Source organism: Cydia splendana, chromosome 17 (genome assembly GCF_910591565.1).
Source record: "Cydia splendana chromosome 17, ilCydSple1.2, whole genome shotgun sequence".
Lineage (NCBI taxonomy): Eukaryota > Metazoa > Arthropoda > Insecta > Lepidoptera > Tortricidae > Cydia > Cydia splendana.
Genome location: NC_085976.1, coordinates 13530702 through 13557995, shown reverse-complemented (window position 1 = coordinate 13557995; position 27294 = coordinate 13530702). Strand labels below are relative to the sequence as shown.

Sequence of the window (27294 nt, the reverse complement as noted above, 5' to 3'; positions counted from 1 at the left end):
TGTCGATAACGGACACAAACATTTTTTGCTGAGTCTTTGGCTTTTTCTATGTACTAGACTTATATCGACCAGGGTATGGACCTTGGTTACCTTTTGTATTGTTTTTCTACGTATTTATAAATGTTGTACATAACATAGTCATGAGATATCTATTATTTATTTAGCGTACAGTAGGATTTAAAAGATTTGTTTAAGAATTTTAATCAAGTTTAATTAGAACTCCTTACTTTAATTATAATTACAAGTTTACTAGAAATGTTGGTTTCTCGGAACCCTCCTAAAATTACCAACGTTAACAAGATGGTAATTTACACATACTCCATACCTACGGCTATCTACTTCAAACCACTTTCATTTCAATTCCTTCTCCCTCAAAATGAAGTCGCCATCCAAACCGGTAGATTTTCACCAGCATGTAAATTTACATGTAAAAACTTTAAAGTTATGTGGTGTTTGGTTCTTCATACCATACCCTAAGTCATCAATCTGGTTTTGGCTGCACATTTTAATTCGGGTGTTGTATGCCATCTTCGTTTTTATTATACCACCAATAGGACAGATCGTTTATGTCGTGAAATTATTGGCTTCGGAAAATCGTGAGATTCATCGTATCGCGTCAAGGTACAGTACAATATTCTTTTTACAAGAAGTTGTTAATGCATATATTATGTTGATTGAGACACCTATACTGGCACGTCAGACACATAATGTTAGCCCAAAAGTAAAACATGACGATTGTGGTGGTAATTTCTTTAAAGTTCCAGGCAATCTGATCAAAAATGAATCGAACCACGAGTCTTAAGTAGTAGATTTTACATTGAACGACCATCTTCATCTTCCTCGACGAGATAGATCTTAAATATTTCGAGCAATACAATGGACAATTTCATTAAAAGTGAACAATTTCTATTTAACAGCATCAACTTGGTCTTAACCGAGCTGTACGTTTCCTTCAAGCTGTTCAACATGTTCTGTCAACGAGACATGATCATCGAGTTGATAGATCAGCTCAGCAATGTTGATTTCCATCGGTCTACCCACAGAGAAGTTCTGGAACACGCCATCATGTTATCTAAGACTCTGTACTGGGTGTTCATCGTGTGCTGTAACTTGGATGTATTTAGTAAGTTTGTATATAGTTTTAATTATTTAAGTTTTAAATTTTTTATCTACCTATTCTTAAAAGTCTTATAGTTATAGGCCACCTTTCTAGTTATAGGCTTCTAATGCAAAAGTGCCCGTGACGATTGGTCTTATAACGTTAAATATCAACATAACTATAGACAACCTTAGCACCAGAAATGACGGTTTTATAACGGTATCTGCTTATACCCCCAAGTATGAATCCAGAAAACACATCACTCGATTTTTGGGCGGTTCTCCATACCAAATTTCATCAAAATCGGTTATTTGGTTTAAGCGTAAATAGGTAACACATAAACAGGCAGAAATAATAACTTCCTAACATCCTCAAGTATATTATATCCTCCTAAGTCTCAATGCCCTTTTAAAAGGACTGAATCAAGTTGAATTTTGAATTATAATGGGATAAAAGAAGTTCCTGGGCCATTTCTTTTATCCCATTAAAATTCAAAATTGACTCTGGGGCTTCGAAGGATAAGGTTGATTCTTAAATTGTGTCCAAAAAAAATTTTTTTTCATAAACGTTTTTATTTTTCACATATTATTACTTACATATATCAAAAGTACATACAAAAAGCAATTTTTTGATTCATATGGTCAAGCTTAATACCCTCGGGAAAGGTAAATAAAATGAGTACATAAACACGGTTGTGACAAAGTGTCCCTCAGTCGTGACATTTCGGCATTTTGGTGGCCAACTCGGCTATTTTGATTTATATAGTTATTTTAACATAGCCTAAGTCACTCCTATGACTACGACAAACCTAATGACAGCTCAGACATTGAAATCCGTCAAACTATAAAGGCTGTAGAGCGTGACAAAGAATTCGATACACATCATACATACATACAAGCGAAAAACATTTTTTTTGCTTTGGCAGTCGGGCAATAATAGCAAATGATCTGTAGCTAATAAAAATGCATTTCTGAAAAGTGCATGTGCCTCTAAATTAATCAAACGAATTAAGAATGACACGACCACGTGTCTATATGTCACGAACGTGGACTCAAAAGTCCGTGGCGGTGACAGATTTTTGAGGCCACGGTCGTGATAATTTGGAACATGTTCGATATTACATGAACATTTCCTTTGATTTTACAAATGTTAAATAATTAGCTTAATCTGCAATGTTTGAGGTATATCTTATGTTACAAACAATAACGTGAAACTGCAACTTACTTTTAAAACTATCACACGGCGGTGACGCGTTAAGGTTGACCGTTTTTTCAAATGAACACAAATAATTAATTTTTGACTAAACTTCTCCCTTCAGCCATTTGTAAACCTGACAACAACACAGTGTTGCTGTTCTAAAAAGACTTTAATAAGACTGCCAGTAGTAAAGATACTTTTTAACCGAGTACCGCGTGTTTATATTACCACGCGCGGTGGTGACGCGAAAACTAATCACAAAATGTATGTTGTTTAAAATTATATAAAATCGTTATAAATCCATACAATTTTTAAACAGTGTTGATATAAATTATTGTAAAATCACTTCATACTTTTTCAAAAAAAAAAAACAAATATCACAAAATCTGGGGAAGTCACACTACACGGTCCGTGACATTTCACACTTGTATTTTTTTTTTAATATGTTTCTAATACTCTTAGGACAATACATTTAGGTTGACCTAAAACTAGAGGTAAATTGCTAAGTATATTGATATAGAGTTTATTTATTTTCACAAAAATACATGCTATTCTTACGTGTTACACAAAAAATGCATAAGAATAAGAATTACCCATAAAGAGGAATAAGAATTCTATTCCGAATACGGCTCCAGAAAACAAGATAAAAAAATCATTTGACTAGTTCGTAACTTTCAGTTCACATCGTGGTGGTGCCAAGTTTGAACGGATTCCAAACTTTGCCCGTGAACATGGACCTAATTTTTGTGGACGCTAATGAGCCGCCATATTTTTACTACACTTGTTTTTACCAGGTACGTTTTCATTATCACATTGTTCACGTTTTAGAAAGGAAAGACTGTTGTAACAAACGGTACGTCCGACGGGAAATTTGTTGAAAATTGATATCTGAGGATCCGAAAGTGACCTCAATATGAATTTGTAGTCAAAGTATTAAAACATGACCACCATTTTGAATTTCTTTGTTTTTGGTATGATCATGTTAAAAATCCGAAAACGCCTTTTCACCAGTGTCTGATCCACCAAACCTTGCTGGTAGTGCCATTGTTTTTGATGGTGGGTTCCTTCTACATAGAGTGGTTTGAAAATCCATCTCTTTACCATTCGCGTCGTGTTCAGATGTTTATCTGATCCTATTTTTTTTATTTTATTATAAACATTAATGCCTTATATTGATTGATACCTTTACTAACTATCTAGTTAGTATGACAAGATGTATGTACATCTTGATAGTTCACCGATAACCTAAAAAAATAATTATGACAAAGTTGTTGGATATACAGTGTGGAAAAATAAGACGGGCCCTGGATGGAAACTACCTTAAATCCTTAAGTTGGCTCATTTTACTTAAAGGAGACATTCCTTTATTTTTAAAAAGAAACAAAACTGCATTCAAACATTTTTCTTTTTTTCTTCAATTTGTCTTGTCTAAAAAAATCTTGAGTACTAAATATTAGATTTTATGGATATTTTGTACGACAGACGAGTGTAAGACCTAAGTTTCTTGGAGAAATGTTATCTATCGACTAGTAGAATCAAATTGCGAGTGTTTATTTTTTGGAATTTTTAGTCGGTTCAAGTCGCGGGCGAGACAAGCTTCTTTTTAAAAATAAAGGAATGTCTCCTTTAAGTAACCTTACGGATTTAAGGTAGTTTCCCTCCAGGGCCCGACTTATTTACACTGTAAGTATACTCCCTGTGAAGAAGTTCTAGGTAACCTTAGCCCGTCGGCAACCTGAAATGCTCTCGACAACATTTTTGCTTTCGTTTGCAAGATTTTATCTCTTTATAAAAGCCCCGGCTTTGATGTTATATTTCAGCTAGGGATATACGTACATATGTGCATGTGCCAGTCAGATCTATCTGGCAGATGTATCTGGTGGACAAATCAGGGTCAAAATTATTTTCCTTGTCATGTTCTCTTTACATGTTGTCAAGTGAAAACGTTTGTAAATTGACGACGCCGTTTGTAAACGGAGGATTCTTACAAAATACCTGCGACGTATGTATGCAGTGAGCAATCTAAGTTTACTTATTTCTATATGTCTACGTATATCCTTAGTCTTTATTATACAGTAAACGCACTATTTAGTGAAAACTGAAAACTAACTTCTGTCAGTAATGTTAATTGTCATCATGTGTCATCATGTGTCACTCACATGTCATTATGTGTCATCAGCCTGTTTGCAATCAGTAGACCGATTGATAGGTATCAATTGAGACCGGTTTATACCGAAAATTGTACGGAAAACGAATTACAAATTAAACGGTTTTCTGAATGTCCAATCGTAAATTACAAAAAATCAGATTGAAAAGGATGATGCTTTATATGCCTGGGTGTGTAGCCAAGATAACAATCGTACGATACGGTAGCCTCTATCACTCTTCCATATTAGTGCGATAGACGGCTCGATTCGGGAAATGAATTAGAGACTCACTAGATATGAAATAGTAAAGATATATGACGTTCCACTGCAAAAGGTACCTTATGGCGGCTGGCGCCGCGATTCGGGAAATGAATTAAGGGGCCCACTGATTAACAGTCCGCCGGACGGTATCGGCCTGTCAGTTAGAACAAAATTTTGACAGTTCCGAACAACTGACAGGCCGATACCGTCCGGCGGACTGTTAATCAGTGGGCCCCTTTAGAGATTCACTAGATATGAAATAGTGAAGATTATCTTTACTATATCGTATTTAGTTAATCTCTAATTCATTTCCCGAATCGCGCCGAGAGACATTCAGGCTTATTCGGATTTCGAGATAATCACAAGATCTTGAGACGATTTAGAGATCAACTAGATCTACATTAGATATCGACTAGATGTGACTTATATATCTAAGTCATAACTTGTCGAAATCGTTCAAGAGGACCTCCAGAATCGCGGAAACGTTAAATTTGTGTTTCGTTCGCTACGGAGCGTAAGCGCATCTTGTAAAATTGTGAAACCGTTAGTTTTCAATCTAACAGATCTAGATTAGGCTGTGTTAGTTTGTAAACTTCCTACATTTACTTTATAATTTAATTAGCGGTATTGTAAACTGACGGATGTTTGCAATTTTACGGTGACATATCTATACATTCTATTTCAGATTATATACAAACCACCGATAGTAGTACTATGTATTGTGCTGCAAACATTACCATGGTCTTTATTGTCATTCGCAAGTAAGTTGAATTATTCTAATATTTTTCAGATAATGTACAAACCGCCCCTCGTAACAATATTGATTGTCGTTCAGACATTACCGTGGTCTCTTTTGTCTCTTGCCAGTAAGTAAATAATTCAACATAAATTGGTAACTTGCACGTCATTTAGATTTTAGTTTGTACATTATTGTTTGTTCTTTGCTTAGCCTAGAAGGTAGTGAGCAATGCTGACCCCGACACATTGAGTTTCTTTTGAAAACCAATCATACGAGTAATATATAAATATTGTTGTTAATATTTGTGTCAAGTATAAAGTCTGTGTGGAAAGAGCAGAACAGACTCTACAGGGTGTCCCATAAGTGACACGTCACAGTGACACTGGAGGTAGACCAGCGGGCTTAGCAAGGTTATATCATATTGCGCGTGGAATCTACTGTCGTCTTTTAACGATAGTCGTATTTTTATCGTTTTGCTGAACATGGTTACGGGCTACGATAAGAATACCACGTCGATATCGTATAAAGTTATCCACTATCATTCGTAAGTGACCACGATTGTCTATGCCTAGAGTTTATGAAAAATCCATTTAATGCCTGGCTTTATTAAAATTTCGGACGTGTGTCGGACGATGTTTGAAAACGAATAGTTAGTTTTATTACTACACTTCCAAATTGAAAAATGTTTAAATGAGTGACAGCTTTATACAAATTGACTTACATTATAACATACACGGATAATCGTGTTTTCTCAACTGACAATTCACTTGACATTGACAAGCATCGCGTACGCGCATGATTCAGTGAATTTAGTGAAAATACAAACCAAGTCGAAGAAAAATACTGATTTGCTGTGTAAACTAAAGGAAATGCCACCCAAAATGTAAGTTTCTCTAATTTATTTATAGAAAAAGTTATAGTTCGTTTGATCATTAACTGGTTTTGTCATGAATATGTTTAATTTCAGTCGATGCTTCGGCGCACAAGAAAATGCTAGCCAAATATATAACTCAGCATCCCCTGTTCGCCTACACCTACAGGGAGATTCATGAGCCTCTCGGAACCCAGAAATACAAAATGCAATGCTGCACAGTGCACACAAGTTCTAAGATCTAGAAGAAAGGATTGAAGATGTAAGTACACCTTTCTTAAACTAAAATCATGAAAAGTTTCTGGTGCCTTTTAATATTATTGACACTTAATATCTATTTCTTCTCATTCTATCTATTATGTTCTACTAAGTGACAAAAGTTTGTTAAAAACCTGTTCTATCACTACTATAATTGCAGGAAGTTGATTTGACAACAATGATGTGTAAAAGTTACACTACAACACTACCTATGCATACATTTATTCACACTGCATAAAAAGTGCATACTTAAGGGTTCTAACAAATATTAAAATCTTTGAAACCCGTAGACCTCACTTTAAAAACTTATATATATTTTTACTCTGTTTGTATATTCTAGAAGCTGGTTTTGTAGCAAGAATAAAAGTTTATTGAAAAAGAAAAAGACACACTTTATGCCATAAATCTAAGACATAAAGATAAAATATTATTAATAAGTATTTAGTTTTTATGCCCGTTCCGGATGTCCCGCTCACTTAAACTTTAAGTCCTTCCTCTTCATAACCGTTTTATGTATGATTGTTTTGCCGTTCAGGCAACCTATCTATGGAATGCACTCCCTCTACCTGTAAGACAAGCCCCAAGAAAATTTGTTTTTTGAGTAGTCATGCTCGGTAGTTATCTGCTAAATGTCTCGTCTAGTGTCTATCATCCCATATACATATTAGTACATTTATTTTTATAACATATATGTATGTTTATGTTAGTATGTATATCTAAGATATACCTACTGCATTTGCTTTTTGATTGGTTTTTGCACCAACCTTTAGTGTTTATATGTGACGTCCCACGGGTAAAGGTACCTTATGGCGGTTGGCGCTTACGCTATTAACTATTAACGCCGCTCCAATATTATTGCGGCGCTATGCGACGTAAGCGCCAGCCGCCATAAGGTACCTTTTGCCGTGGAACGTCACATATTTGTTTCTATGGTTGACTAGTAGGTGATAGATAATGCCTTTTGGCATTAAGTTCGCCATTTTTACGTAATTCTATATTTTTGTGCAATAAAGTTTATAAATTAAATAAATAAAGTAGCCATACCCACAAGTAACTTACAAATTCCCTGCAAGAGTTAGGTCGGCGCCCCACTGCTGCGCACGCTATGTACACGACCCACATTCCTATACAAAATTTCGTGGGCTTGCCCACGGTTTGTATTAAAACGTGGGCCGTGGATGTAGCGTGCGCAGCAGTGGGGCGCCGGCCTTATTCAATACAAATAAATTGTATTAGTACCTATTCTACTAAGATTATAAAATAATATAATACCTACTCGTACAATATTGTTACTTATAACATGTAGGTAATATAGGAATACTAGGAACAGTTATGTTAGCACTAAAGCTGGCCATATACATTTGACAGCTAAGTTTGACCCACTTCCCGATTTCCGATTGAGCTGAAATTTTGCATAAAGCCTGACAACAGTTTATTTAACCCTGAGATAGTATCGCTGCAAACAGCTTACGTATGGCAATAATGTGCGTACGTCATGTATAGTCGGGGTAGTGAGCATTGGCTTCATGTTGATACTCGAATAATGTCAAAACATTGCTTACAGAGAATTCGATTCTTTCAATTTACCTATTCGTCAAAATCTGATTCTAACTATTCAATATTTATATATTCTTCGTTTTCTGACTCTGACGAAGTCTGATTTTCATCAGATGTTGTGTCGCTTTCAGGACCACTAACCTCGATTATAAAACGTTCAGTCTCCAATTCGATTATAGGATTTTTATCATCGATCTACATAAACCTTAAATGAAATATTAAAGTTTAAACCAAACAACTAACCAGTTCAATAAAACCGCACTATAAAATGTCAATACCGGTCATGTCAACAACCAACTTTAAAACATTGTTTATTGGAATGCTATGTAATCCTTCGTCCTCTTTAAGCTGTAAGCTGTTCAACCTATCTATGGAATGCACTCCCTCTACCTGTAAGACAAGCCCCAAGAAAATTTGTTTTTTGAGTAGTCATGCTCGGTAGTTATCTGCTAAATGTCTCGTCTAGTGTCTATCATCCCATATACATATTAGTACATTTATTTTTATAACATATATGTATGTTTATGTTAGTATGTATATCTAAGATATACCTACTGCATTTGCTTTTTGATTGGTTTTTGCACCAACCTTTAGTGTTTATATGTGACGTCCCACGGGTAAAGGTACCTTATGGCGGTTGGCGCTTACGCTATTAACTATTAACGCCGCTCCAATATTATTGCGGCGCTATGCGACGTAAGCGCCAGCCGCCATAAGGTACCTTTTGCCGTGGAACGTCACATATTTGTTTCTATGGTTGACTAGTAGGTGATAGATAATGCCTTTTGGCATTAAGTTCGCCATTTTTACGTAATTCTATATTTTTGTGCAATAAAGTTTATAAATTAAATAAATAAAGTAGCCATACCCACAAGTAACTTACAAATTCCCTGCAAGAGTTAGGTCGGCGCCCCACTGCTGCGCACGCTATGTACACGACCCACATTCCTATACAAAATTTCGTGGGCTTGCCCACGGTTTGTATTAAAACGTGGGCCGTGGATGTAGCGTGCGCAGCAGTGGGGCGCCGGCCTTATTCAATACAAATAAATTGTATTAGTACCTATTCTACTAAGATTATAAAATAATATAATACCTACTCGTACAATATTGTTACTTATAACATGTAGGTAATATAGGAATACTAGGAACAGTTATGTTAGCACTAAAGCTGGCCATATACATTTGACAGCTAAGTTTGACCCACTTCCCGATTTCCGATTGAGCTGAAATTTTGCATAAAGCCTGACAACAGTTTATTTAACCCTGAGATAGTATCGCTGCAAACAGCTTACGTATGGCAATAATGTGCGTACGTCATGTATAGTCGGGGTAGTGAGCATTGGCTTCATGTTGATACTCGAATAATGTCAAAACATTGCTTACAGAGAATTCGATTCTTTCAATTTACCTATTCGTCAAAATCTGATTCTAACTATTCAATATTTATATATTCTTCGTTTTCTGACTCTGACGAAGTCTGATTTTCATCAGATGTTGTGTCGCTTTCAGGACCACTAACCTCGATTATAAAACGTTCAGTCTCCAATTCGATTATAGGATTTTTATCATCGATCTACATAAACCTTAAATGAAATATTAAAGTTTAAACCAAACAACTAACCAGTTCAATAAAACCGCACTATAAAATGTCAATACCGGTCATGTCAACAACCAACTTTAAAACATTGTTTATTGGAATGCTATGTAATCCTTCGTCCTCTTTAAGCTGTAAGTATTTGATTGCATTCACTACAATTTTTTTCGCATCTTTGGTCATTTTTTTGGCATTTTTGTGAAAAAACCGTTTATATTTGAATATATTCGTAGATATTTTCCGTTTGTTTACATCGGTGACATTCGATGACATCCAACGTTCGTTGTCAAAGAGTACTTGTTGCCAGTAAAAGAAATTAGTACCATTGAAAATCCGCAAAATGGCGAGGGTCAAATAAACTGTTGTCAGGCTTTACATAACAATATGTAAATCGGATGACAATTGCAATATTATGATGACATGGAGCTGATCTGATGATGGAGACATGAGGTGGCCATGGGAACACTGTGATAAAACAACGCAAACTAATTGTGCTTGGTGTTGTTAGAATGGACTCATGGAGTATTAGTTGCCTGTTGAAAGAAAAGTACAGTCAGCGATAAAAGCTTGTACCAAAAATTATATTTTTGCCAAAAACTTATTTATATTGTTAGGGCTTGGGAGTAGAAGCTGGTTTCTTTACTGCTGGCAGCTGGAATATTTTTTTTTGTGTTTGGTAAAGTGGTCTATTGTACCTATACCTGACTGGGAATTATTTTAGCAGCCTATGTATGTGTGTGGGTATGTTTGTGTCGTATATTACCCTAGCATAGAATATCTGAGATACATTTTGATAAATAAGGTGTTCGTTGGTTTGTTTTTATGACGCAAGTGGTACAGAACTACACTTGATACATAATACAACTTTAATAACGGATAAATAATTACTAGAACAAAATTCAATTTATTTTCAATCGATAATTTGGACAACTGTAACAAAAAAATCCCCCTGGCTTAAAAACGAGAGCTTTCTAAAAGTGACATTAATTTCACATAATTTGCCAATGAACCGCTGTAAGTACTAGCCTGCGCCTGACCTCATCTAATATAATTTGTTTCTGTTTCAGTCATAACATATTGGAGGCTTGAAAGTGCACATACCCATAGATTGGACGTTAAGCTCAACGAGACCATGCGATGCATCTCAGGCACTATCCGATCTACAACCGCCACTGGCTGCCGGCATTGAGTCACATTGCCCCTCCTCACATCCGACGACTCAAGGCGTTGAAGAGGGAGGCTGAGAATATCACGAATAACCCCACAATGCCTGTCCACGAGGAATTCTGCCGCCCGACTGCCCGCCGACCCTGTGCTACAGCTGGGAGCCTGAGCAGCTTTAATATTTCGGATAGGTGGATAGCGGAATGGTCAGCTTCGGCAGCTCGGAGTTGCTGTATATCTGACCCAACTAAAAAACCAAAAGGGTTTGACCTTCCTCGAAAAATCTGGTGCCGCCTGAGAACCGGACATGGCCGCTGCAATTCAGCCACACAAATGGAGATAGACGGCTTTCCCACTTTGCGAATGCAGAATGCAGACCACTTAGCATATCTTCCACTCCTCCTCCACTCCTCCTCCACTCCTCCTCCACTCCTGGGCCTGTTGAGGACCTGAAGACCGTGACACCTGACTTGGTTGCTTGGCTTGGCAACCTCAAGGCTACACTCTGAATGCCCTCATCAGTTTATGATATGAAATGAAATCACTTTATTGGAGCATTCCACGAGCTGTCCCGTACAAACGCATTTTATTTCCTGTGTTGCGACTTTTTTTTTCGCCATTTAAAGCAAGCGATTAATTTTCCGTGCATGTTTGACCATTTGTCATAGAAAAGGAAACTCTTATACCTGCAAATCTCCAGAAAATCTGCATTTCTACGGGACAAACGGTAGACAATTGCATGGAATGCTCCATTGCCAAAACATGATAAGTTGATGGTAGAAAAAATATTAGGAATACAAACCATATACCTACATATAAATTCTATGTTAAGTATGTACTAAGTTATTCTAGGTTAAGTACTAACTTATTGTCTACTCTATACATAGGTAATTACATTTAGCAAGACATGTTGGCCGTGGGTACCAAGCTCAGCATGTGCTAGACTGGCGTCCAGCGCTGGTTTTCAGTTTGGCCCCTTTTTGTTGGAGGTCTGAGAGGAATGTTGATCTTTTCTGCGCCGTTAAGCATTCTATTTATATTGGAAACGAAACTTATAGATGAGCAGTTATGAAATAGCAATAATACAATAATATGGATATCAAATAAAAGCTAGTGAGAAGACCATTCCAAAAATATATATATGTGTCATACCTATCCACAAATAAAACAACAAACAACCTTTTCAGTTCATTAGTATTATCATTAAGCGTTTTACAACGTAAGTTAGGCCGTCGAATCAGACAGAATGGTAAGGGCCCCCGCTCAGTGGCGAAACTGGGGGGGGGGGGGGGGGCACGTGCCCCGGGCGCCGTCCAAGGGGGGGCGCCAAAATGGGCTAAAGACTACCTCTCCGCCTTGCCAAAGGCAGCAGGGAAACTTTTGTCAGTCGTATTTACCACCACTGTGAAGTGTGAAATGCGGATGGTAATCTGGCCCACAGCGCAAAAGAGAAAGACGATCTTTTAGGAACTCTTTTTGCATCGAACTCGACCTTGAAAGACGACGGTAGCGCCCTACCGCCCACCATCCCGTAGTGTGAATACTCTATGCCAGAAACTTCTATCAAGCAGAGGGATATTCGGCGGGAGTTGCTATGCTTTCGTTTTATAAGGCGAGCGGGCCAAGTGCTTCAGAGTTGTGTCCAGTGTTAGCGCGTCTTACGTTAGGGGTCTCCTGTCGAAGTTACCATCTTATGGACTGTCCAATAGACTACCTATTATGCAAGTGGATCGCTAGCCCTTTGTCCGGCAGGCGCATATGAGCCGTAGTTGACGGAACCTGCTTCAATAGCTGCTGCTGCATATCTGTGACATGTTGTCTATCGACGACATTCATCGATATGTGGACTACTGAGGCTTCCTATACACTATACAGGATGGCTAAAAAATAACTACATTCCCGTTGCCAGGGAGGTTTTGGGATTATACTGAGTAACTTTTGCTACGGGACCAACCTCGAAATCGCGAAAAAAATAGTTTACCCTCCCATAGAAATTGGACCAGCCAAAATGTATGAAACAGCCAAATTTTTTTTCGCGACTTAGGGGTTGGTCCCATTTCGTTTCGGAGAGGGGGGGGGGGGGGGGAGGCGCAAATTTGGTGCCTGCCCCGGGCGCCATATGACGTTCCTGGTACAAAAGCTGTTCATACTTCATAGTAATCCAGCGATAAAGCTGCTGGCATGATGGGCACTTTCACACCGGGTACGGCAGCCAATGATTTGTTTGTACACCTACATTTAATGTGTAAATAAACTTTGTTTAATTTTTTGGCAATAGTTGTTTTATTTACACATTTATAATATTCTCTCTCAACCATCTCAGAAATTCTATGACGTGGTGAGGAAAGCGATGGACCGGAATCGATGGCGAGAGTGTGTTCGTGCCCGAACAAAACCCACCAACCACGATCATCAGTCATGATGGATGCGACCAAGAAGAAGAATATTCTCTCTAGCACAGAGCCGAAATTGTTAACTTATCTATAGAGTTTAGTAAACAAAAAAGACTTGACAACACCACAAGTGACGAGAATTGTCATTCTTGATGGAATTTAACATAGTTTTTAATATTCAACATTAGTTATTGGCGTATTGAGTCTGACCGCAGTTATAGTCACTAAAGTAGACTTATTAGCATAATAGAGCATTTAGGAATATTCTTATTTGACCTTTTCACCGCCAGACTCACTAGACGCGTCGTTAAGACGCGTCTTTTCATACAAACGTAGTCCACATTTTTCTCTCTGGATAATAACATTAAATATTTTGATACAATTTGTTGTATATCATATCAACATCAACTACAGCCATGCCCCTACGTTTGTTCTTTTTTTTTAATTTTTAATTATTATAAGAGTTAGAAGCATTTAAAAAATTGTATGTAATCTGTCTTCCGCTCCTAATTTTTACAATAATCAAAAAATCGAACGTAGGGGCATAGCTATATGGTTAATATACATTAAATTATGTAAAAATATTTTCCATAATGTCAATATCCAGAGAGGAAAATGAGGACTACGTTTGTATGGAGAAGCGGAAGCGGCCATCTCCCTTTCCTCTTAAGTAAGAACGTGCCTAAAATGTTTTTATTACCTATGCTTTCATTGTACTATACTGCATATGAGTCGGATTTTACATTTAGAAGCTATAATATCACAAATTTTGTACGCATAAGGCTAAAATGAAAAATAAGAATAAGTGACACCTACATTGAAGCATGCCCGGGAATGGTGTTCTGTGTGAAGATTATCCGTCTTGAATGTTTACTAGTCTCTACTTGTGTAGAAATATAGGTAAATTAGGTAGGTATTTGTGTGATAGTAAAACATAGTAATAGGCGAAATATGTATTTATTAAGCTTATTAAGAGCCGGTTTTGTGCATGCTTGCATGCTTAGGAAGTTTTTTAGGAGCGTCTTCTCTAATTTTTCCCTTGATCCACGAGAAGTTTTCTGGAAGAAAAAGAAGGAAATAAGTAAAAGTAGGTTCATGTGGCAGCGATGGAGTAAGTATTTTCACATGAGTGCAGTCTAGTGCACTCAAGATATATACTAAACAATCGCCAGGAATAATATCCATTAAACAAGGCAGCACATTAGAACTAGGTGCCTTAGTTAAACCTAATAAGTATTGCATTCCCAGATTATATATCCCAGAGATAACTACTTATCATACATAACTATCAAACAATGGGTAGGTACATATCTCAATGCATAATACAGCCGCACTCATACTTATTCAAAAAAGGAAAAGTTACTAAGACAGTCCTTGTGGAAAGTCACAGTTTTTTATGTCTAATACTTAATTCAGTGCTCAAAAGAACTTACCTTCTGTTTACAGCATCTACAAACTGCTCGAGGTTCAGGCTTACAGTAGTGTGGCCAATCCAGTCAGTAGTGCTCCAATGGACAAGCCATGATCTTGACTAGTCCCACGTTGGTAGTTAATTGCCATCAGCTAGCAGGTGTAACTGTTACACACCAGCAGCTGCTGCTGCTGCTGCTGGTGTAGATGTGCTGCTGGTGTGGTGTATACTGTTAGAACCTAAAACAAATAAGTACCTAATTACAGTACCGGCCAATAATATATCACCTCCATGCTTTTACGGTATAACTTTTTTTTATATTTGTGAGTGACTTCCACAGCTTTAGGTAGTTTAGTAGTATTCCTTGTCCAGTGATGAGAAAAATTGGTCTATGTAATGATTTTTTCATAGAGGTTTTTTGTTGTAATGTATGGTCAACTTCATTATTTTTAAAGAGCTTTTTTAGTAATATGCTGAGTCTCTTATTGTAGTTCACAGTATTTCAGTATTCATAATATCTTATACCTTTAAACGAGCAATTCTTGTATATTTATTTATTTATATGTCTATATTTCGGGGATATAGGAAACGGCTCCAACGATTTCGATGAAATTTGCTATATGGGGGTTTTCGGGGGCGAAAAATCAATCTAGCTAGGTCTCATCTCTGGAAAAACATGCATATTTATATAAAATGACTAGTAAAATATGAAATCTACAAACTCATACAAAAACACACAAAGGTGATATGTTATTGACCGGTACTGTAAATCTAATTTTGTCAAGTAGATTTTCCCCCTGGAGGTTAGGATATGAATGTTGAAGTAAATAGTAGCTTAAGTAACCTCTGTTAGTAGGTTAGTAGCATAAGTAAGAGATTGTACAACAGATATCTTAACATACTAACTTTTACATATAATAATGAGGCCGGTACCTAGTATTGAAGAGTTTAGTAGCATTGTCATTAAGACGTCTGTTTTACATAGAATCAATGATTTCAAATATAATAGGGTCTATGCATAGAATACATATTAACTTTATAAGAAACACTGCAATTTTATAGCTTTACCTTTGAGATGTTTTGGTAGGTAACCCATCACCGTTTTGAAGCTCGGCGTTAAATTCGGCACATAAGTAAATGCACTGCACACTCCTTACGCACTCTGTAAATATGCCGAAACTCTTCGTCCGTCATATCAAATGGGCTGCAAGTGTTTCTTAAAGCTGTTTACGATATTTTTCTTCAACAGCAGCCGCGAGTAGGAATAATAAAATTTGACTTCCCTGCGAAGAAAATATTGACAATATTATATACAGCGGAACATTGTAACTAATAACTCTCAATATAATCATAGAAAAACTGATATTTACCTGTAATTTATACCTTAAAATATGATTATTCACTACTTTTGCTTTCACGACAAGGCTTATCGTCATCTAAGAAGCACGTAGTTAAAATTAACTAATTTGAACTGTCAAAATGGGACAATCTGTCAAATTATCCACATCTTATCCAACGACCATGTTATGCAAATTGTCTTCTATCATCTACCGCTGTCAAATGTGGATAACTCCATATATCGTCTGCAACCATAGTATGGATGATAAAACCGACGATAACGGCCGTTTTATCCACACCTATTGCGTGATAACTACCTTGTCGTACAACCTTGCTAAGCCCGCAGGCCAAGAGGACCCAAACCAACTTAACATGACCCCAGTAAAAGTGGCACGGTTTTCAAGTTATTGCCAAATTAAGGTTTTTCATGAATTTTGACCGTTTTTAACATTGTTAGTGCCAGTGTGCACTCGGAAAGGTCACGAAGTAAATTTTTTTTATGTGTACGGCATCAAGAATAGTTAATTAAGAAAACAAAATAAGTATTTTATCGATAAACATTGTAAAATGCAAAAAAGTACTGGTTTAATCTTGAATTAAATTCACAGCGAAACATTAATTTCGACTTTGACCATCGATCGTGAAATCAATTTATTAAAATAATTTTATTTTACAATAGGTGTTCGAATTGTTTTACCCCGGCTTGCACGCTTGGCACCGTCTTGTAAAATTTCAAGTTTCAAGTAAGAAGTTTTACAAGACGGTGCCAAGCGTGCATACGAGCCGGGGTAAAACAATTCGAGCACCTATTGTAAAATAAAATTATTTTAATAAATGGATTAAACTTCAACTTGCAGTATTTTATTTTCTTTGAACCTTTATCAACTCAATGATATCCTTAAAAAGGGAGATAACCATTTTCCATCTCTTTCTTTTAGGCATTCGGCAAATACTGAATAGGCGTTTTTTTATTTCTGTATCCAGAATTAGATATCTTAACATAAATCGTTATTCTTACTAAGTAGCAACGGATTGCTGATTTCCTAGTTTTAACTTATTTTTTATGAGGCTTTCGAAAGATGACAATAATTCCTATTTTATTGCAGGAAGGTACATGTGTCATACCATTTTTGAATCTGCATAACATGCTCAATAATTTCACGTTATTTGCTCATTACTTTTTTAGTATTTTTTTTAACGACGGATGGTCAAAGTCGAAATTAATGTTTCGCTGTGAATTTAATTCAAGATTAAACCAGTACTTTTTTGTAATTTACATTGTTTATCGATAAAATACCTATTCCGTTATCTTAATTAACTTTTCATGATAACGTTCACATAAAAAAAAAATACTTCGAGACCTTTCCGAGTGCACACTGGCACTAACAATGTTAAAAACGGTCAAAATTCATGAAAACCCTTAATTAGGCAATAACTCGAAAACCGTGCCACTTTTACTGGGGTCATGTTAAGTTTGTTTGGGTTCTCTTGGCCTGGTCTACCTCCAGTGTCACTGTGACGTGTCACTTATGGGACACCCTGTATATTATGATAAATATCAGTCAAGCATATCAAGGAGAAAATGATGCCAGCATCTTTTACATCAAGAATATTTTCATTAACAAACTAAAATGAGTCACTAATTAATTTATTCTAGATATAAATTAGTTTTCTTGTTAGATTACAAGTATTTCAGTTTGTGCTTTGTATTATTTTCTGTAGCAATTTGACTAAATTGATGATAATACATATATTTTTTTTTAGTTGCCCAATTAGATATTCTAATTGACAACTTCAAGAATATGGAGACGCTTGTGAAGACGACCATGTTTGAGAGGAAGTGCGGCAAAGATGATGCCTTCAGAGTTCTGTTTCACCATTTTATACTACACCACCGCGCTATTATAAGGCGAGTAATTCGATGTTCTTGTTTATTTGCAGAATAATAGTAGATTGTGTCACAAGGGAGCAAAATAACACATTTACGGCGAGGGCGTACATTAAATCAGTACAGTGCGTACACCGTACAGTGAGGGATTAAAGTGTTAACGCCCAAGGTGGAAATAATTTTGCTACCATGTGACACATAGGTGCTATTCACATCACCTGTGAGGAAATTATTATATTATGTTTCAAAATATTCTTTAAGCTGAAATAATTGTATAAAAAATAGTGATAGGTGATAGACCAAAGCGCATCGTCTCCGCTGGCTTGGCCATCTCGAAAGGATGGGTGAAGAAGATCGGGCAGCCAAAAGGGCCTACTTGGGTCGACCAACTGGGCGCCGTCCTATTGGTCGTCCTAAATACCGTTGGGCAGATAGAGTGGAGGCAGATCTCCGTGAGCTGGGCGTCGGCGAAAGCTGGCGGGATACCGCTCTGGACCGATCAAAGCGGCGTGCTCTTGTGTTGGAGGCCAAGACTCATTTTGGGTCACCGCGCCAACCAAGTAAGTAAGTAAGTAAGTATAAAAAATAGTGCCCTAGCACGGAAAAGTACCACTTTGATTTCATATTTTTAGTTTCTGTGCAAAATTTATTATAATTTTTTAAAGTGCATTTCAAACCTGTGTTGATTTTTCTCTATCGAGCGAAGGTCAAAAAACTTAGGATGCGAATCGCTGAAGTCCCTAAAGGCCTCAAGATTGCTAATTTTTTTTTTTGGAAAACGTATTGTGACGTAAATAAGCGCTACGACTTTTCAAAAACTCCGTTCTCTGAACCTACAGGACCTTAAATTATTTGATTACTTAAATGCAACCTGCATCAGTCTTATTGAATGCATTGAAAAGGTATAAAAGCAATGAATAAAATGGTGTTTTTACGTAATTGAACTGAAATTAAAGTTGTTTTAAACCATTTGGGGCTTCGCTCAGCTGAAAGCAATTCGACAGCTGTAACGAATTTAAATAAAAATATATTTAAAAAAAAAGATACAATAGGTTTACTTAACTACGACTTTTCTTTGAATAGATTATTTCGATGCGTAAAAGTACAGTTGATTAAAGTTTACATAAAATCAGAATGTAGGTACCTAAGTATACAAATAAAAAACGCTGGGAATTGAGCATATTTGCTCGGTTTAATGCTTTTTTCTGCATAAATGGGGGTGGAAAGACTCTGCAATGTGCGAGTGTGGCGAAGACGTCCAGACTATGGACCATATAATTCAGCGATGCCCTCTGCACTCATACTCGGGACCACCAGACGACCTGCTGCGCCTAACATCCGACGCAATTGCGTGGCTGAACGCACTGAATATTGACATTTAATTTAATTTTTAATTGTAATGTAATTTTTATTCTGTGACATTTATATAACTGCCTATTTTTGTATAAGCCATACGATTAAATAAATAAATGCTTTTTTTAAATTAGTTTACAAATGTATAGTTTACCTATTATATTTGATTTCGGGGTTTCTAAATATGAACGCATTCATGTAAATTCTGTAATTTATGTCTTTATTTTTCTAAATAAGTACTCATAGTGTAATAAGTAAGTTTAACACATTCACCGCCCCCAGCGCACATGTGCGTTCACCGTCAATACCGTCATAGGTACAAGTTTGTTCCTAGGCCACGTCCCCTGGCAGTGAAAGTGTTAAACTTTAATTTGCGTACATTATGGGACTTTATTTTAACGAAACGGGAGTTCATCGATTAGGAACACTTATTATTTTATATGTCTTGGCGTTTCTAAGTAAGTTGTTTTCAGTCTCTTTCTCAGATAATACAGTCACAGTGTATAAGCACTTTGAACTAAATCTTAAAACTTAATCTCTCAACCAAAGTACAAAATGTATACAACAATGTTATATTGCAGTATTGCCACTATATCTCGCCCGCTTAGAGTATTTAATAACTGGACCCCTCTGCCGAAAACCTTGCACAATTGTGCAAACTTTCGTATGGACTGACGTTTATCTGACATGGCTATTTTTTGTACCTTACGTACAAATCATACATTTGACATACATACATTTGACGTGCTCCTCCCCGCAAAAATCGGCAGACTGTTTTGTACAGAAAATGACAGCTAAGGCATATCCAGTTGCTAAATACTCTAAGCTCGCCCGCAATGCGACCGCCATGAGCGACATCTAGGCACTAGAGTCATTAATAGTCGTGCACCTAATATGCGACTCAAACTACTATGAATACGTTCCGAACCGCAATTAGGTACTCTAGAGAGTTTCAAGATTTAGTACAGGTAATAAACAAAGTTTTCCTACTAGGATTGGGAAGTGTAGGTACGTTTATCAAGAACTTGGAGAGTCAGCGTTTATAATGTCATTAGTTTGCCTAGCTCTTTGTACGTGAAGACGTACCTATTTCAAATTCATTTTAGGACGATGTTACACTGTGTCCACCTGTGTCTGACACGGATTCGTCCGACCCCAGTACTCTTACCACGATTTACAGTGTCAACACTGACATACCTATACGCTAACGTCTACGTAACTTACTTTCTACCTATGTATCTCGCTCGTACTGGAAAATTAGTGCGAGCGAGATGTGTGGAAAGTAAATTACGTATGCTCTCAATGTTAGAGTGAGATAAAATAAGAGTGCCCTGATTTCACAAGCGTAGCACCCTGTACCTACTTGAACTTGAATTAGTCATGTTTAAAAATCCATTTCAACCACCAGTTGCCTACATAGCTGCTAAATTATCCTGAATATTTCGCAGAGTTACATTCATTTTGTAGGTACTTTAAAACACTTTTTAGCGAAAAGAAAGGCCCAGAATATTTCATAAATATTTCTTTATTGTTTTTTGTAGATATAACATACCATATCAGTCTTACAGTTTTCTGCGGCGGTATCATGGTCGCATTTTTATCACTTGTCATGTCATGCGTCACTTTCGCACTTACATACATACTTGTTAGAACGTGACACGCATGATGGTTGATGACAGATGATAAAAAATCAGCCACCCTAACAAAAAATAATAATATAAAAGGCATAAGCATTAAGCAGTCCACAAATTATTTATAAGAAACAATAAGATATTATTATTTTAATTTCTATTTATAATTTCCTAAAAGTTGGTATCCAAAGGTTATCTCGAAGAGATCGCTCATTCGCGATAAGACTGCATGTTGTTTACTTCTAGTCGTAATCATATTTTACATATTGTATTCTGTATTTATCGATATACATATGTATAATCGGAAGTCGATAAACGAGAAGTCCCTATGACAGCTCAAAAATGCTACGAGAATTCCGGGCTCTGATTAGCAGCAATATCGTTTATTCGTATTAAAAAAGCAATTAGGTATGGACCATTTCCCATAGACAATAATAATTGTGAATTTAACAATTTGGCACTTAAGTTGAATTTGCGGTTTTCAGGTTTATAACCACCGCCGAGAAAGCGTTTGGCGGCCAGTTTGCGTTGACTTTGTTATTGTGCTCGGGTATTATTTGCACAACCGGCGTGCAGTTCCTTTCGGTAAGTTAGTACCTTAGTTAGGGTGTTTCACTTTTGTATGGAGAAAAAAAAGTTGTAATATTTTTCCTGACTGTGCTCACCAATGGAGTCTCCCTACCCTAAAAACTATCTATTTCAATTTTCAAAAGAATTGAATAACGTTTAGAGGTTGCACAATTTGAAAAGGTAGAGTGGGAACCCCATACATTGCGTGAAAATGAACTATGTTCCAAAATGACAAAATATAATGAACTGATACTAAAATCGAATGAGAAATCTAAATTTTGCATCTAAAACACGATAAAAGCACTTTTCATTTGGAAGCAGGTGGAAAAACTGAAAAATCTTAACGAGAACATTTATCGAGTAACCAAAATCCAAGTTTACTACTAATTTTAAAATTTATTTATATGTAGAAGGTTCAGTATCACCCTACTCTCCGCCTTGATGGTAGCCGCTTAAACCATTTTCTACCCTCCGCTGTAGAGTTGTTGGTTATTTGAAAAATCTTTGTTGATGTTGTGCAACATCCAAATGTTGACTGATTTTAATTCTTTTTAACGTATAATATTTTTTTATCACTTAAAGCAAGAATTCGAGCAAAGTCAGATGAAAATCGAAAATTCGGAAAAATGAAACACCCTAACCTTAGTGTAACAACGCCTGAGTGGACGCTCGAAGCGGAGCGTTCGGCGGGGCGTGCAGCGTGGCGTCGGGCTCACGAGTGATTTGAGCAGCGGGCACTACGGCCGCTTCTATACGTTTGCATCTGTTTAACATGCACGCCGCACGCCCCGCCCCGCTGCGCGCTGCACGCCCAACTCGAGCGGCCACTCAGGCCTTACACTAGGGTTTTCACGTATTCAATTTCTTTGTCCAATGTGTATTGAGTCTCACATTTTGCTTTAATGAGAGAGGGCGACGCACTGATATTGGATAAAGAAATTGGACAGGTGGAATACCACCCTAAGTTCTTCCTTTTTTATGAGAAGGGATATAGAGTCCGTCTAAAATAACTTTGCACCGATTTGAACAGAAAAAACCGGTCAAGTGCGAGTCGGACTCGCGTTTCAAGGTTTCCGTACATTAAGTCTGACTCACGCTTGACTGCACATTTCTAATAGGTTTTCCTGTCATCTATAGTGTACTATTTTGTGTATTTTTTTCAAAATTTTAGGCCCAGTAGTTTCAGAGATAAACGGGGGGGGGGGGGGGGGATGGTCGGACAGACAGGCAGACGCACGAGTGATCCTATAAGGGTTCCGTTTTTTTCCTTTTGAGGTACGGAACCCTAAAAAGTGACCAGTATTGAAGTCATATTTTTATAGAAAGGACCATGGGCAACTCTGTATGGAGGCTGGTCCAAAAACCAACAGAGACGAGAGTTAGGGCATTAGATTCACAGGTATTTCTATGTACCTAACTACTTACTTCATTTCGTTCTATGGGCACCAAAAAGTTCTATGCAGAACTGATACATTGAATTTTTAGACAAAATGTCGTCACCAATCGAAATTAAACTTTCGTGAGACATATTTTAAACTATTTAGACGACAACGGTTTCACTCACTTTAATTTTTAGTCGCTATTGGCGACATGTTGTTGTTCTTGTTGTTGTGTTGTTGATATTGGTGAAAAGGCGCGAGCACTCGAGCCTGAGGAAGGACCCCCGAAGGGCCCGAAACATGTCACCAATAGCGACTAAAAATTCAAGTTAGAGAAACCGTTGGATGTCGTCTAAACAGTTTAAAATGTCGTCACCCTTATTACCTAGGCTATAGAGTCCAAGTAAGTAATTAATTGCTGCAGGGCAGATGTTCGCGCACCGCCGGGCGAGCGCGGCAAATGGTTTGACCGATCGAATGAACCAGTATATGCCCATGCGCACTTCTCGATTAAAACTTGATTATTTCAGTTCTGCAATAGATTTCAACTTAGTGTTGAACTGCTTAGTTTTGAAGTAAGTATAGTAAGGTTACTGCATTAGCCATCGGAATGAAATCTTTAGACATTTCACATTTCAAGCTAAGACTGATGAACATTGTCATAGACTTTTTGAATTTTGAGGAAACGGGAAATTCCGGGAGCTGGAGCCGATACTGCGGTGCGGTGTCTAAAGAGATAATTTATACGCGCAGGTTACTCACTTACCCCGTTAGTCCGTAGCCCTCGTCTATATTAAATTTAATGATTTCTTCGATATGATGTTGGCGGCGAAACACAAACTTTTTTGCGGTAATTATATTGATATCAGCGGGAACAATAATATTAATAATAGCGGAATAAGTTTTGCCTGGTGATTAATTTTATTCAAGTGAAGTCAGTTGCAAAGAGCATATAATCACTACGTGACTTATGTTATGTGTGACGGGCAATGTCATTGGTTTTTGATTTAAATGGTCAGTTGTCAGTCTGTCAATATGTCAGCGTCACGTGGCCAGTAGTCACCGTAAAGTTTTTATTTAAAAGAGGTTATGCCGAAAAGGAATTTGGCACAGAAGCGCGACCAAAGATGATGATTGTCAAGCGTACCCCAGGCTTCCATGTGCAATAGCAAAAAGCCAGGACAGCGCTAGGAATATGAAGATAATTGATTAATTGAAAACTAGTAAAACTAAATCTCGTTTCAGATTGAGTCCCCATCCAAGGATTTAGTTGCCGTGAGTTGGATAGTGGCCTACATGCTCCTTTTTGCCTTGATGTTGTTTGGTGATTGCTATTTTGGGAATGTCATTCACGATAAGGTATTTTTTATTTAGAATAGAATAGAAAAATACTTTTTCACCACACCTGCTCGGAAAGGCTTCCTTTGCACTTCAAAAACTGATAGCAAAGTTGCATTTTATTCACATGTGAGGCAAAGTAGTCAAATGCAAATTTTGAGTTGTTTTCTTATGTTTGCTGGTAGAATTGACTTTTAAATGATGATTTTGGATGATAAATATTTAATAACAATATGAGAATTGAAGAGAGAGAATAAACCGGCCAAGTGCGAGTCGGACTCGCACACGAAGGGTTCCGTACCATTATCTATAAAAACGGTCACCCATCCAAGTACTTACCACGCCCGACGTTGCTTAACTTCGATAAAAAATCACGTTTTTGTATGGGAGCCCCACTTAAATCTTTATTTTATTCTGTTTTTAGTATTTGTTGTTATAGCGGCAACAGTACATCATCTGTGAAAATTTCAACTGCCTAGCTATCACGGTTCGTGAGATACAGCCTGGTGACAGACGGACGGACGGACGGACAGCGGAGTCTTAGTAACAGGGTCCCGTTTTACCCTTTGGGTACGGAACCCTAAAAATTACATATAAAATACACCCTCTACTCAGTGATACTGTATCTATATGTATTTGTAAATAATTGATAACACGTTTAGAGCACAGAATTAGCGACGGCCGCCTACAGCAGCCCTTGGCTAGAGATGCCGCAAGATCTGAAGAAGAACCTGGTGCTCGTGATAGCCAGAGCCCAGAAGCCTCTGGCCTTGACTGCCTACAGCCTCGTTACTGTATCGCTACCCACCTTTACCACGGTAAATCTGCGTATTTAACTTGAAATAAAAGCGAGGAGTGTCTTTTCAAAGGAGCTTATTTTTGTATGGTGTCCATAAAGAAATAAGCCCTTTTGAAAAGACTCTCCTCAAGTATTAGGCGCTACACTTTGGTCCACTTGGCTTGGTTCATACGGTCGAACGTGATGACCGCCTGTCTTATATTCGTAGCGACTTCGCGTAGTCTCCGTAGTCGCACGCCGTTCAGGTGCATGAGCAGGACATCGCTAAATACGCGCATAGCGGTGACACGCTCATACATCTGCAAACATTGTACGTAGGGACAGCTATTCCATATACATAAGTACTATTATAGGGACCATCATTCGACGCGAAAGGTAGTATAGGCAAAGAAAATACGTAATACAAACTATCTAGAAAGTCAGTGAAAAGATGATGTTTTTTTCGAGTAGGTACTTTTCAAGATACGAATCCACTTTACATTTATTTATGGCCAAGTAATAAAGTAATGCTCTCCCAAACTTGGAATCAGTAATTGGAATTTCCAAGTATTTTAACAACTTCCGAGAGAGCCTTCTAAGTAATTAATCTAGAACTTTTATTATTTGCAAAGTCTGTCGTAATATCGATCTATTCTGCCAAGTCAGCGATATGATTTCGTTATCCAGGAATATGGGCGTGGCACGGATAACATAACGTATTATATTAGACATAGATACGCCACTCTAAAATGCCACGTAGAGAGGAGAAATATGTGTCGAGTTTTGCACTTTCGTGATGGTTTGTTATACATATTTGCTTACTGAGGCGGTGGGAAGGTGGAAACCAGTGGCGGAGCGTCCATAGAACTCGATTCCCATCGGCTTGTCTGATATTCAGGCTCTTGGGCCACTTTCTTTAAACTTATAAAGAAAAGGAAGGACAACTCAGCTATGGCTTGCCTACGAACAATCTAGACGCGCCGCCACTGGTGGAAACAATAATTGCATGCAAAAAAAAACGGAAGTAAGTGTCACTGGTTAGCACTGATTGACGTAATGTTGTTTGAAGTAATATTTTTCGGTTTGAAGGTCATTGGAGAAGACCTATTTTCAGTAGATGACGTATGATTTTTATTTAAATGTCAGAAGCATAGGAAAATGAAACCATGTTTGCAAGGCATTCCTTCTAGAGTGGCGTATCTGCTAAAACATATAAGTATGTATAATGTAGCAATGGATACAGTTGATTCTGTAAGCCTATTAATTTGTATAAGGGTGTATTACATGGTACGTTGAACCTGTAAAGGCTGTAAAGGCCAGGTTCAGTCCCTTTATTTACCTAACCTAGGAGAAAATGCCCTCAACGACTTCAAAGGAGTTTATAGAATTCAATTAATGTTGGATTGTTACAGTAAATTTATCAATTATAGTTACAAAAGTTAAAGTCGGAAACACTCAACAGGTTTATAGATCCTATCTATGTAGATAGGAAGTGTAAAGGGGCCCACAGTTTACCAGTTCGCCGGACGATATCAGTTGTTCGGAACTCTGTCACATTTTGCGTTTATCTGACAGGCTGATATCGTCTGGCAAACTGGTAATCTGTGAGCCCCTTTAGGTTATCTGTGAAAATATCAACTATGGAGTATTGCGTCTATTTAGTTATTTCTCGAATGTGATTGGTTGAAACTGCCTCTATGTTATGTTTTTTTGTCCAAGTAGCTTAGGTTTAGATAACCCGATCGACCTTACCTTAATTTGTTAGAATAATTACCCATCGAACCCCTCCATTGGTGCTAGAAATATTTATCCATTGGAAAGTAGGTAATTATTTTATATTTGTTTTTTTTTATCAAAATTTGATTCTTATTTGAAGATTACTAACGTAAAAGAGACATTACGTCGGCTAAAATCGCAAACCTCGCAACTCCATTTCAAGAATATTCAAAATTTTACTTAATCCGACAATACATAAAGACACAAATCTTTTAACTTTTCCGGGAGCGTTACGAGGTTTGCGACTTTAGCCGACGCATCATAGGCGTACCCACGTTGGGGCAAGGTGGGGCAGTTGCCCCCCACCCTGGTCTGTGGTCTGACGAGAAGCTAAAAATTTTTAGGAACAATTAAGGCACGTAACCCTACTTCTGCCCCACCCTTTAAAAAATGCTGGGTAATGCTGGGTACGCCCATGCGACGCATCATCGTTTTTTTGCGCTTCGGTGTGTTCGGGTGTAAAATTTAATAATTGTTAAATATGCCTTTTTGTTTCAGGTAATGAATTGGACGTACAAAGCCTTCGCCGTTATGAATGGGATGAAGTAA

The 27294-nt window shown here is 37.4% G+C and overlaps 1 protein-coding gene across 1 annotated transcript; it reads left to right on the top strand.

Annotated features, from left to right (window-relative positions):
* The first annotated feature begins 263 nt into the window (after window positions 1–263).
* Window positions 264–27294, top strand: LOC134798827 (odorant receptor 49b-like). The gene is made up of 9 exons (XM_063771213.1): window positions 264–621; window positions 918–1123; window positions 2975–3090; window positions 5495–5570; window positions 17797–17941; window positions 21390–21489; window positions 24099–24212; window positions 24854–25009; window positions 27244–27294. Exons 1-9 carry the CDS (start codon window positions 377–379, stop codon window positions 27292–27294), a joined length of 1209 nt encoding a protein of 402 aa, XP_063627283.1. The 5' UTR covers window positions 264–376.